The sequence below is a fragment of the Lepidochelys olivacea genome, assembly GCF_965140295.1.
Source record: "Lepidochelys olivacea isolate rLepOli2 genome assembly, chromosome: 4".
In the NCBI taxonomy this organism is placed as follows: Eukaryota; Metazoa; Chordata; order Testudines; family Cheloniidae; genus Lepidochelys; species Lepidochelys olivacea.
In genome coordinates, this window is record NC_140414.1 from 102,363,725 (window position 1) to 102,377,871 (window position 14,147).

The 14,147-nt window shown below is 39.7% G+C and overlaps 2 protein-coding genes across 4 annotated transcripts in view; one reads left to right on the plus strand and one right to left on the minus strand.

The window, feature by feature from the left end:
* Positions 1-3,036, plus strand: part of ATP8A1 (ATPase phospholipid transporting 8A1) — a 245,376-nt gene extending 242,340 nt beyond the window's left edge. For all 3 annotated transcript variants that reach the window (XM_084625418.1, XM_084625417.1, XM_084625419.1), the window contains one exon: positions 1,519-3,036. In XM_084625418.1, the coding sequence (XP_084481544.1) occupies positions 1,519-1,616 (98 nt within the window). In that variant the 3' untranslated portion in view covers positions 1,617-3,036. The remainder of the gene's footprint in view (positions 1-1,518) is intronic.
* Positions 3,037-9,918: 6,882 nt separating this feature from the next.
* Positions 9,919-13,862, minus strand: SHISA3 (shisa family member 3). Its single transcript, XM_084625845.1, has 2 exons — positions 13,258-13,862; positions 9,919-11,560 (listed from the first exon to the last, which is right to left on the minus strand). The coding sequence occupies exons 1-2, from the start codon at positions 13,616-13,618 to the stop codon at positions 11,112-11,114; spliced, it is 810 nt and encodes a 269-aa protein (XP_084481971.1). The 5' UTR covers positions 13,619-13,862; the 3' UTR covers positions 9,919-11,111.
* Between the last annotated feature and the right edge of the window lie 285 nt (positions 13,863-14,147).

The following is a 14,147-nucleotide window of genomic DNA, read 5'->3' on the forward strand; positions in this document are numbered from 1 at the left end:
AAGTGAAAGGGGTTACATCATAGTAGGTAAAAAGAAAAGGAGTACTTGTGGCACCTTAGAGACTAACAAATTTAGTCTCTAAGGTGCCACAAGTACTCCTTTTCTTTTTGCAAATACAGACTAACATGGCTGCTACTCTGAAACCTATCATAGTAGCTGTGTACTATAGACCACCAAATCAGGAAGAGGAGGTGGATGAAGCATTTCTAGAACAAATAACAGAAATATCCAAAGCACAAGACCTGGTAGTAATGGACGACTTTAACTACCCAGACAATTGTTGGAAAAGTAATATGTCAAAACACAAAATTCTCAGTAAGTTCTTGGAATGTTTGGGGACAACTTTTTGTTCCAGAAAGTGGAGGAACTAGTCTGGGGGACAGCCATTCAGGGAGAAATTGGTAGCAAATCTGAAGGTGGAAGGCAATTTGGGTGAAAGTAATCGTGAAATTATAGGTTTCATGATTTCTAAGAAAAGGAAGGAGTGAGAACTGAAGAATAAGGACAATGGAATTCAAAAAAGCAGACTTTATTAAACTCAGAGAACTGGTAGGTAAGGTTCTATTGGAAGAAAATCTAAGGGAAAAAGATATTCAGGAGAGCAGGCTATTTCTCAAGGCGGCAGTATTAAAGCATCCCGATGCAAATGAAAAATCGGAAGAATAGTAAGAGACTAATATGTTTCCATCGAGCTCTTTAATGACCTGAAAATCAAAACCAAATCCTACAAAAAGTGGAAACATAGACAAATTTGCTAAGGACAAGTACAAAAGAATAGCAAAGCATGTCAGAACAAAATTAGAAAGGCTAAGGCACAAAATGACATAAAAGGCAATAAGAAAAGGTTATTTAAGGAGCAACAGAAAGACAAAGGAAAGCATAGGTCTACTACTTAGTGGAAAAGAAGGAGTAATAACTGGTGACATCAAGAACACTGAGGTATTTGAAGCAAAATAGGTATTAGTCTTCACTGAAAAGGTTAATGCTGACCAGACACTCAACATAATTAATATTAACAACAAGGGGTAAGAAATGGAAGCCAAAATAGGGAAAGAACAGGTTAAAGAATATTTAGATAAGTTGGATGTATCCAAGTCATCAAGGCCTGATGAAATTCATCCTAGGGTACTTTAGGAAGTAGTGGAAGCAATCTCAAAACCATTAGTAATTATCTTTGAGAACTCCTGGAGGACAGGTGAGGTCCCAGAGGACTAGAGAAGGGAAAATATAGAACAAAGACAACCTGGGGAATTATAGACCAGTCTATACCTAACTTTGCTATACCTGGAAAGATTCTGGAACAAATTATTAAACAGTTTGTAATCTGTTGTCAAGAACCAGATCATGCCAAGCCAACCTAATTTCCTTCTTTGACAGGGTTACTGGCCTGGTGAATGAGGGAAAACAGTAGATGTGATATATCTTGATTTGGTTTCATTGAAATGTGAAGTCTTCCAATTCTATAGAATATCTGAAACAGTAATCAGTGTTTAACTATTTTCTGTTTTGTATCTGCAGATGGCTATGCGTTCTCTCAAGATGAAAATGGAATAGTTTCCCAATCTGAAGTAATAAGAGCTTACGATACCACAAAACAAAGACCTGATGAATGGTGAAGGAATACAGCTTGTGACAGAGAGCCCTTAAAATTACTTAAGTAAGACAAACTACTAGATCTTTGCTGGGATCTGCTAGCAGGATCCAATCACAAAGATTACAGAAAGATCCATGATGATCTTATTCCATAAAGTTTGGATTAGTGTATTCAATAGACATAAGCACTGTGCAACTCTACTGTAACACATCATCTCTAGACATTTTTAAAAAGTATTTGCTTTGTCTTTGTAAACAAAGGTTGAAAATTACCTTGTGTTTTGCCAGATCGCGTATTTATAACGAGGCTGAATCAGTATTGGTCATATATCATATTACTTGGGACATCATTTATGGTCAGATACCACTATACATAGATGATTAACATTTGTGCAGGTTCATAAGTGGTTATACATTTAAAGTACCGTTGGTAACAAGCCTTTGATTTCAACAAGTGCTGACTAACCAACATTTTAATGGTGTTAACTCACCTTATTAAGCAAGATTTCAAACCAAGGTGTATATAGGTGTTTGTGTCAAACTAGCCTAAAAAATATGTTTGCCAAAGAAGTTCGATAATTGCAATTCTCAAGAATTTCTAGTAGTCATTTGCAGAGAAATTGAAAAGGAAATTAACTTAAAGTGCTGATGTCAGAAATGTATGTTTGATTCTCCATACTTGATAAAAATACAGCATAATGAGCCTAATTCGAGTTGCCTTCATGGCACTTGCTTTCAGATCTGTGAAACTTTGCACCTTTGGTCTGATAAAAGCTTTTTATTTTTTATTGTTTAATATGGCTGCCACCTTTTAGCATGGTGCTCATATTTCCAAGTTTTGTTCAAATTACAAACAAAACGAAAATTGCTCTGTCTCACCTTTCTTCATCATAATATAGCCATTTTTGCAATGCTTGTGCTTTATACACACATCTGGTCACAATTTGATCAGAAAAGTTTGTCCTAATTCATAAAAACAGATTATGGGCTATTTATGGGCTTTTCACCATCTTTATTCTAAAGTTATCTGGAACATGACTTGTTAAAGCAATGTATGCCCTTTAGCTCTGTGTGGTGTGTACTCTTCCATTTGCACCAGAGTCACCTCCTACTATGCACCCAAATATACTGAAGTAGTTCTTTACAGCTTATTTGTCACATAGCAAACCTCCATACTCTCAGCTTTTAACAGAAATGAAGAGAAAATGCACAAACGAAAACAAAATTTTCCACAATTTGCTCTGCTCAGCAAAGTAAAAGTTACACTTCGCACCAGGAGTACACTGTAATAAGAAATTTTTAAAAATTAATTACATTTGGCATGTCTCTGCCCACTATCAAATGATGGCCTAACTTTTTCAGATGTTATATCTATTTGTGACAATGGCACAATCAGAGTCCAATTTAACTTTTTTTTTAAAGTTTGTCTGTTTTAATACTGACCTAAAGTCCACTATAATAATTTAATTTTAATTTTATTTTATATGGAGAAAAATGCTTCTTAGTTTTTAAATATTTGTGACTACTAGGCTAAGTAAAATAGATACAACTGACATTTAAAGTAAAACTGTATGTGAGAATGGAACAGAAATTTTCCTATTCTCCTTTCAGGTTATTAAGAACTTCATTCTTATCACTTTTTGTCCTCAGAATCATCCAATCTAGATAGTAAATAACAAGCAGTATATCTCTTCAGCTATTCCATATCCTACCAATCATTTCTTGACCGTTCATATACTTATTAAGAACAAAACTTTGTCCCCTTGCCTTTCAGCACTATGCAGGCTCCACATATCACTTCCCTATACTACATAACTTCCTTACCTCTCATTTTGAGAAAATATACAAATCACATCATACATCAAAGCCCCAGCAAGAAAGACACCATATGAAAGTACATACTTAGGAGGACAAATTGATGGAATGGCCCTCCACATTTCATATGTATGTTATGCATTCTGTTCCTCTCCCTTTCCTTGAGTGATCTTTAAACACAAGAGAACACAGAAGACATAGGGACAAAGAAAACGTATTCCACTAGAAACAGCACTGTTAGTCAGTCATGCAGAGAAGAACTGCCTTCAGAAAAGCCATTTCAGGCATAGATAAATAGATGGATCAATATGGGAGGGCCATATCACTTGACCTAAGGCAAGAAAAAAAAATTGGGGGCATGCCTCTTTCTTAAAATATGGATCCCTATTTTTGACATCCATCGGAGAATGACTGACTTCAACAAATTTCTTAAATGACATTCCTCAGTGACTTAACTAATGTAAAACAATTCAGTCCATGCCTCTCTTTAAAAGGAAATGCATTTTTAACCATCCTTTTCAGTTGTAAAAGGCATAAATATTGATTTGGCAAAAATTATGCAAAGCAAAGAAATGTAGTGTAAACCATTGTATTGTGATGAAATTTACAAGCAGCTTCACTTTTATCCTGGGTTTACCTTCCTATAAAATAAAGCATGCTATATTTACAAGAATTCAGAAAATTAAGATGCCCTGCTACCTACAGCTGGTGACAAAAATGACATGCAGTTTACTCCAATTCCATTTTTCTTTATTGCTAAGAAGGTAGAGGGCTATTAGCACATCTTGTTGAGAGCCTGGACTCATATTGGAATTCTGGCTGGTGATGTTGCATTATGTTATATATTGCTCTATTTCCAAAGCAGGTGTAAGCTCATCACCTTGTGTGTCATCCTTGTGTGATTACACATTTTAATTTTAAGTAGTGCCTGACAAAATGTATTTTGAGTTTGAGTTTGTATATGTACTTTTATTCCCCAATTGTCAGTCTGTTTTGGATATATTTTCACACATACTAGATGTTGCTTATTGTCTGATGATAATCAATTGTGAGATAATAGTCCTGCTTAGAAAGTTAGTAAAAAAAAAATGCTTTTTGTACTGCTTATACAGTTCCACTTCAAAATATAAGATCACCTCAGCAAAGTGTCCCTGTGTAAACCAGATTTAAAAAAAAAAATCAGTTCAAGTATACAATACACAGTTTATTTGCACACTGTTAAAGTGCATAGAAAGATAGTATATTATTTATTTAGTATACCATGTGTTTGTTTATTTGAGCCATTGGTTATGCAGGTATTTATTTTAATGAAGAAAATAGTTTAGTCAAATTACAATAGCTAATCATAATGCATTTATTCTGATCACTTAAACCTTTAATTTTGTGTGAATAAAGTCCAATATGGAATTCACATGGTAATTTGCAGTCTGCCTTATGTGCACTGCATAACAATTACAAACTATCATTAAAAAATGTTCCTTCAATTAAGCCAAAACAGTGCCAGTCAAAAATCAATTGATCCTGTGTGCATATTGTTATTTTAATTACTTAAAAGAATGCAACAGTTATTCAAAAGGCTAATTAATTGTTACAAAATTTTATTCAGCCTAATCATCATTTGTATTTGGACTTCCTTTTGCTATTTCCTGATTTTAGGCATATATGTGGAAAGCAGCCTCAATAGATTTATAATAATTCATCTTTCTATTTGTGTAAAGATGATAGAGAAAATATTTTGAGACAGTAACAGATAGCTAAAGATTCCTATAAACCCCATAAAATACACTGTATCACAAAAATATCTTTTACAAAATGTCACAAGGAGCTTCCTTTGTTGCCTTAACCTTGAATTGGAATGTACATTAAATTGAAGGAAGGGAAAATAGTGTTTTCCCTTTTTTTTTTTATCTTGATTTATACTATGTAAAAGCAGCTGTAGTTTTGATGAGTTAATCATCATGTCTGCATGAATTAATATTTCAAAGTTTTCTGAGCTAATACATGGTTGTTGCAGTTGTCATTTTTCTGCCTTCATTTATAGACTCACAACATAATGTATCCAGAAGTTAATGATCTGGAAGCTAATTAATTGGTCAATTCAACTTTGTCAGTACTGGGTATATTCTTTCCTAGCAAAACTCAACAAATGTTGTCTGATACATCTTCATTAAACGAGGAATATTTTAGCATTCCAAAAACTTGTGCCTGATCCTGCAAACCCTTTCTCCCATTGGATTCAGTAGTTCTACGAATAAAGACTACTTGTGTGAGTAAGAATTTGCAAGATTGGGCCCTTTGTTTTTTACGTATTTTGAATTAAACATAAGCGTTTCCATACATACAACAATTCGTAATGGCAAAGCTGTGATCGGAACATGTAAAGCTAAAATCATGTTTTAGTGTTTCTTTATTCTAGACTAGAAGCCATAAATGCATTAATATTGTTTTTCTTGTTTGACTTGATTTTCATTAAGTATTTCAGTGTGTCAAACTGCTGTGAAAGGCAGCTACTATGTCAAAGCAAAGTTTGTGTTCAAGGTAAGGTAGGATTTTCCAGCTCCACTGAACCATTACTGCTGAAACTGTTGTGTAAATTGTGAAGCTGCATGAATGGAGAGTTTTTGACTCAGTGTTTATGGTAGTTTTTCTCAGGTTTAGTTTTAACTGGACATTAAATGCCCTGTGTGTTTTATTAAATTTTAGTAACGCTTTAAGTTCTATGCAGTGTTACATGTCATTGGCATTTTGTGAATGTGCATGTTTTGAACTGCAAATTTTTAATGTTTTGTCTTTAATTGTTATTAAAAAATTGAATAAACTTTGTCATTAAATAAAAAAAACTTCGAAGGTTTTGGTTTCAAGTGCTACAAGTAAAGTTCAAAGGAAAACTTTTTCATATTTCATTATTTCTATTTTAATCAGTTGAAATGAGGCATACTGGAAATAAAATAACTTCCACACTAGTACCGGAACACTTTTGTATTACTCTAGCAAATGGAGAAAATAGCAAAGTATTCTACAACTTTTAATAAATATGATTGTTTGCAGAGGCCCACTCATGGTCTCATTGAAGTCAATGAGGAGTTTGCTTTAAACATTGAAAAAGGACCATGGAAGATTGCAACTAACCCAGTGAGGCATGGTCTGAGGATACTCATGGTAAAGAACAGGAAGAGCACCCTTTCAAATAGGAAAGCTTTTCAGTGGAGGAGCCAGGGAAGAGACTGATTAAAAGGGAGTCTTGTTTGACTTTTATGAGGGCTTGGTGTTAAAGGTCCATCATCCACTGTCACTGCCAAAAGATGTTTCTCCCTTAATGGTGTGTATCACCTGAACAAGAGTGGGAGTATCCAGGCCAGAATTGAAGTGTGGTAGACAGGTATTACTCCTTATGCACATGGAGTTAATTTCAAAAGTGACAGGGGATGTAAGTTGATCAGAAAAGAGTATTAAAGTGACAGATTATTTAAAAATGCAGATATTTTGCAGTTAGTGTACAAAATAAGTTTAACACGGACTGATTTGGGATTCTTTCAGGGACATATGTAGCGAGCAGATGAAACTCTCTCACTGAAGTCAGTGAATCCAAATCTGCGCCCTTACTACACTGCAAATACAGAATATTCCTGTTCAAGTCAACTGCATGACTCCAGATTTCCACAAGAGAAATCGGAAGCAGAATTTGGCCCAATAACCTTCATATTGCTGTCAAGTTATAGATACTCGCAAGAAGTATATCAGGGACTTTGCATTGTTGGTTGTATCACTCCAGTTCTGGTTTTCAGAAGTAGTGAACAACCACAACTCCAGTAGAAGTCAATTGGAGCTGCAGATGCACAGCACCTCTGAAAAGTAAATCCATAATGTGCATGAATCTGACAGTATTCAGTTACTAGTCTTGATTATCCTGTCACTTGTACTTATTTTAGACTGATGTCACCCCACTGAAGTTAGTGGAGTTAATTTACACTAGTAAAAGTGGGAAAAGATTCAAGCCCCTTGTGCTCACAATGCTGATTAATCTAAATTGCAGTATTACACTGCATAAATATATAAGCTATATTAACCTAATTCATTTCATGCATTTTGTTCAAACATTCACCACCTAATCCCTTCAAAACAAACACTTTAACTGGTCGTTAAAACTACATCACAGACCTGAATGTGATTTACCTTTTAATGTATCTATAATAGGTTAGCAGATTATTATAGTTTATGGATTTTTTTAGCATCCATATTGCCATAGCTATAGTTCTTCCTGTTCATTGGAGATGAAATTCACCATTCCTACATGTAGCCCAAATAAATCAGACTTTGTGCTGGAGAGCCTACAGGGATAGGGGAAATTCAACCTTAAAACCATAAGCAGGCTGTGATCATTATTTCAATCCATGGATTTGAATAGTGTGGCTTGTTGCCCACCCATAGGGTTTTGTCACTAGCTCCAGATAAACATGGATACAGTAATCCAAGGACCCTCTTTCCAGGCTTCCCACCTCAAGTGGCACACAGGTTATTCAAAGGCCCATCTGCACAGCTGCTTCATCCACACTCCTCATTTGCCAAGGTCTAAAGGCTCCATCTTGCAAGATTCCAAGAACCTGATCCCAGTCTTACATTAAAATACTCAGGTGCATGAAGCTGAGCAAGTGCTTTACAGAATTAGGGCCAGAGTATTTGACATCTTGTAGGATCCTGCCCTAAAGTCAGATTTTGTGGCATAGGTTTCCTTTACTCACATTAGCTAATGCTTAAACAGTGAAACTACCTGTGTGAGTAAGTAGATCAGCATTACTAAAAGTTGCAAACGCTGTACCGATGTTATTAATGCATTTGTAGATTCATACTTTAAAGTCAGAAGGGGCCATAATGATCATGTAGTCTGACATCCTGCATAACACAGGCCACAGAATTTTATCAAGTCTGTTACTTATAGTTGCAATGGAGCATAATTTAAGACAGAATCCACCACATCCCTAAATAAGTTGATTCCAGTAGTTAATTGCCTTCACTGTTTTACATTTTTTCCTAGTCTGAATTCATGTAATTCTCAGCTTCCACTCACTGGATCGTGTTATGCTTTGTCTGCTAAATCCTCTCCTCATGTACATAGTTGTAGACCGCTATCACATCTCCTCTGATCCATATCTCTCTCTCACATGGTAGTGCCACTCTTAATAGTTGTGTGAACAGATCTTACAGGCTGCTCCCAAACAATGACACAGTTAATTTACTATGTAAACTCTTGGGTAATTTTTTCCAGAAAATATTTAATACTTTCTTTAAGGACCTAGTCCCATATGCCTTATTCAAACAAAACTCCTGCTGAAGTCAGAATCAGGTCCTATAGGACATTGACAGAGATGTGCAAAATTCTACATGCCCCCTTCCTGGAGAGAAGTAATTTTTTTTCTTTGATAAGTGAATACAGTGAGTTAGTTTCTTCATAATCATCATGCTAAGGGTTGGGCAAATAGATTATTTTTAACCTAGACTGGTAAATTTTCATAGCAATTTTAAGAGGATGTGAAAAGATTTTAAATTATTTTTAAATGTATCCATTATTGTATTATGATTTTAGGTGTGAATGGAAGTCAAAGTCCATACATTTTCAATATTAGCTGCATATTAGATTTAAAATGTCAAATGTATAGAATCAAGAGAATCTTCTTCCCCTTGCTTATACAGTTCTACTAACACTACATTTTTAGTAGAAATGGCTATTGACACTTCATGTTGACAATGCAATGAAAAAATATATGAAAAGATTATGAAAACTATAACTGGAAAACTAGAATATAAAGTAAAAAATGAAATACCTGAGCATTTTATTTTTAAAGAACAAAATTCTACTTAAATCTTGCGGAAAAATAAATTACATTCAGAAAGATCCCTAGCCTGCTCCCACTGAAGTCAATCCCATTGACTTCAATGAGAACAGAATCTGACTGAAGTGTATGGTAAGCAGAAACAAAAAGCAAACTTTTCTGGAGAAATGGCTCACATTTTTAATGTAAAAAGGATGGACATCATTTTAACTAAATTCCTTAATTTTATACTAATTTAAATATGCTTTTGATAATTAAACTTGCCCTAATGCTTGTGTAATGGAACTGTCAATTATAATAAAATATTTCAAGAATACCCAGCACATCCGCAGATGTGGTTTGGTAAGATAAGCAAGTTCAGTGTAGCGATACAGGAAACCCAAAGAGACAGAATGGCTTTATCTATGTACAGAAATACATGCAAGGTAGAGGCCCTGATTGGACTGATTTTTCCTTTCCCTTGACTTGTTTTTGTGTTAGTTTGTTTTTTGGTTTATGTTGGTTGGTTGGTTATTTTTGGAAGGGAACAGAGGAAGAAACATAGTCCTATAATGAGATATTGTAAATTCAAGCAGTGTAGTAAACAATTTAATATAATATAATTATATTTATTTTATATACACGTTAAATTCATCAGTTATGTTAATCTGACTAGTTAACTGCATATTCAACACTGTTATAAACTATATTAAATCTGCAGCATCACAGGTGTATGGATGTAAAATAGTTTGCAAAAGAACAAAATTTACTACTACTTCTGATGTACAGAAAACAAAATATGAATGTATTGATACTGTATCCAAATGAACACTGCTTAATAGGTTCACAGTTTCTGAATGGCATTTTGTAGAGAATTACAACCAAATTAAAATTTCAACCAGTTTGACATAAAACAATTCAATATGACTACTAAATAATTAATGTTGTGAATGCTGTACATACATTTTAAATTACAAATTTGTCTTTACATTTTATACATTACTAATTTTACAAATAGAACTTGAAGACCACTTTGTCCACTATGTATTTATATAAATGTTGCTGAACGAAATGCTGACAGAAAATTCTCCTTTCATAAAAATGCTTTGAAATAATTATGTTTTTAGGATTTTACATGGACCATCTCTTAATGAGATTATTGTGCAGGCTGTACTTTTTCCATATATAATGATCTGACTACTGGGAGCTTGGGCATGTTTTAAACTAAACTTAAACAATATTAAAATATCTCACCCTATCTTTCTAACGCTTTACTTTCAAAAATAAAGTTTATGCTCCCTAATCTCGGTTATATTATGTGCACTTTAAAAAAAATCAGATTCTGGTATCTATAACCGTATACAATTCCCCCCCTCCCTCCCCATTTTTATAGCTTTCTTCCCTCAACCCCAGGTCAGGATCCTGCAACCCTTACTCACCTGAGCAGTATCAATGCTGTAAATGGGACTATTCTGGTGAATAAACAATTGTTCAAGAGTTGCAGAATCTTGTTGGTTTGTTATAAGGGAGTTAATATCATTTGGACCTCAAAAGTAATGTATAACTCTTCTAGCTATGTTATTAATAATTTTATCCCAAATTGGTCTTCTACATCTCTCTGAAGAAATTCTGCACACATTAGAGTAAGTTACCAAAAGGTCACTTCTTGAAAGAAATAAATGTTTAAAATGTTTCATAATTTATATGCAGTTACATACAAGGAAACTGTTTTACAACTAAAGTAAGTATTTGTACCTGTTTCTACACAATCTTGCACTTTTCAATGGGCAACTCCCCTATTCAAATGGTTTTGAGTTCAATAACTACAGAACATATTAATGTGAAATGTACAAGGCAGCAGTATACCTCCTATGGCTATATTACTTTTGAAAACTCCTAGCTAAAATCTGGGCAGCTCCTCCCAGCTAGGGAAGGTTCTGGTTGGAGAGGATAGCCAAAATAGGGTGCTGACACCAAAAATCCAGCTGGTTGAGTTAGGTGGATAGAATGGCCTGTTTGTAAGCAGCCAGATGTGTAAGGTGACGGTGGAGATGCCACTAAACACCCAGATTCCGCCCTGGCGAAAGAGAACCTGCGAATGGAGCCTCCAGTAGAATTCGAACTGGTTGCAGTACTGGACTGTCTGGACGGCGTCCGGAGGCTAGTGGAGGTCAGGATCATTGGAAGAGTCTCGATCTGATAGCTTCGAAGAGAGAATCGTATTGGCTGCTGTGATGTTTGTTTAGGTCTTAAACACGTGCAACAATAAACTGCCACCAGCGAACCCACAATAATGAAGGCGATGAACATGGATCCAACAATAAGGAAAGGAACGTAGATCGGCTCTGAATAAAAAATAAATAAGTACATTTTAACACTCCGAAATAGCTCGTCTATTTAACTCTGCAAGGTTTTCAAAGTCCCACATTATTCTTAAATTCTCATCAACTACCGCGCTTCTTAAAATATACTCCTTTCACGTATTACAAATAAACTGTGTGAACTGCGTGCCACCGGCAGGTATGATCTGATACTAACTAACAACTTCACTGATCATGCAATAAGCTGCATTTGATTTTTAATTAGCCTTTAGTTCCTACATGCAGAAATTAAAATTATTTCCTGCAGGCAATTTTAATCGAATAATTCTTAGCGTTAATATTTTAGATCAATATCGGAATCCTGGATGGTTAGTCCGCATCGTCCTGTTTGCTGCATGAGTACAGTTTGCAGTGCTCGGTTCGGTTTTCCCTTTGTTCAGGAGATAATGCTCCGCTTTTCCAACAAGCTTTTTCAGAAACTTACTCACTGCTGCAAATTACAACTGCCTGAACCTATAGACTAACTCTTCCAAAGCTCCAGCCCCTTTTTAGAGGCAAGTAACTTCAGAGTGATTGATTTTCAGCAAAATATCTTTCAGCTCTTTTGCTGGATGACTTGTTTGTGTATATAGATAGCCGTGACATTCCTGGGACCCTACTCTGATTCTTTTTACAGTTAAAGTTAGTCACGTCTGGAAAAGAAAAAAGAAAAAGGCCACGGATGTGGCTTTCCAGCTGCTCGTTCGCTGCACGGTCACGAGCTCTTTAAACTTGCCTTTTGGTTGTATGGGATTTAAACGTTTGGGCCACTTCTAAATTGTGGGAGTGCTGAAACCAAAGCCGCGTTGCCAGCAGCTGTTGACTTGATTTGAACAGCCCCGAAACGCTCTTCAGACGACGCTGGCCGGGGGAGCCTTAAGGCGGCGGGTTTTATTTTCGCTCCGGATGCTCCAGCAACACCTTCGGCCAGTTAAGAAGCGTAAAAATAACCCGCCTCTGCCCGCCCTCCGCGCAGCCCAGGACGCGGTAACGCGGCTTCCCGTTTGGCTGCTTAAAAGCCCAACTAGCGCGGCCAGCTTAGCCCCGATCTCCGAGCGGGCTGCCCGGCCCCGGGGCTGCGCCAGACAGCGCCCCCCGCACCCCGCTCGGCCGAGCCCGGGCAGCGATCGCAAGAGCCCGCCCAGCAGCGGGCGGCGGGCGGCCCGGGCCGCTGCGGGGAAGGGCTGTCTGCCCCCGCCTGGCCGCCAGCCGCGCGGCACCCGGGCCGCAGGCAGCCCCGGCGAGCCCGGGCTCCACAGCAGCCCGCGTGTGCCCTGCGGCGCCCCCGCCGAGCCGTCAGGGAGGGGCCGGACGCAGCCCCGTGCCCGTCTCTCCCTTCACCTGCCGCCGCGGCGGGGCCTGGAGCCGCCTCCGGCCGCCCCGTGCCTCACTCGCTTCCCAGGGAAGTTGTCGGCAACTTTCTCCGCCCGGCCGCGGGGCTCGGCCCGAGCAGGCCGCCGGCAGGGGCAGGGGCGGGGGCGGGGGCGGGTTGCGCTCCGCAGCGACGGGCCGCGCTGGCTGGGCGAACCGCGGCAACTTCCCGCCTCGGGCTCGATGGCCCCGCGCGTTTGCCGGTCCGGAGCGCAGGCTCCGCGCTGGGGCCACGCGCCCGTCCCGCGCAGCAGCTGGAGCCTGCGGCCCGGGCCGGAGGGAGCGGCGGAGCCCGCGGGCCGGACACTCACGGGCTGTCACCCCCGGGGTCGGCGGCTCGCGGTCGTTGGTGCAGCCGCCCTGCTCCAGCCGGGCCTCGGCGGCGGCGCAGCAGTAGCGCAGGGCGCAGGAGCCGCAGCAGATGGTGGCGTCCGGCGTGTCGAAGTCCTCGGGGCACTGGAAGCCCTCGTGGTAGCGGCCGTGCCCGTCCACCCAGCCGTGGCAATACTCGCCCCCCGCCGGCTGGGCGGTCGCGCCCCAGCCCAGGAAGCCCAGCAACAGGTAGCGCAGCAGCAGCCCCCGGTCCCCCATGGCGGCGGCGGCGGGACCCGCTGCCGGCTCAGCCCAGGCTCGGCGCCTCGCGGCGGCGGCGGCTTCTGCTCGCGGCCACATCCCCGGCGGGCGAGGCGAGCGGGGCTGCCCCCGCCGGCAGCGCTGGAGGCGCACACGGGCTGCTGCCTCGCCGCTCCCCGCCCGGCTCAGAGCGGCCCCCAGCGCACCGCGCCCATGGGGGGGCCGGGGAGGCGGCTCTCCTGAGCGCAGCCCCCCTTGCTCAGGGCGAGCCCGGCGGGGGGCAGGGCGCTGAGCTCCCGGTCCCCGCTGGACTCTCAGCCCTGACTGCCTGCGGGAGCCGCGCACAGAGCCCCGCCGCCAGGGATTTCCCTAGGACCCTCCCCCCCCGAATTTCCCCAACACCCCCCTTACATGCCATGTTTCCAATTTAGTCCTTGGTTGGACATTTGAATTGAAACTGAAACAGTAATACACACTTTAAAAGCATGCACTGTCCTTGAGAAAATACTTGTACCTGAGCAAGCATAAGGGGGTTGAAGTCTGAACAAAGCCTAGCTTCCTCCTACACCTGTTATCTATGACCATGTCCGCACATTTGTTTGGGCTGTATGGGCCTACCTAATCATTT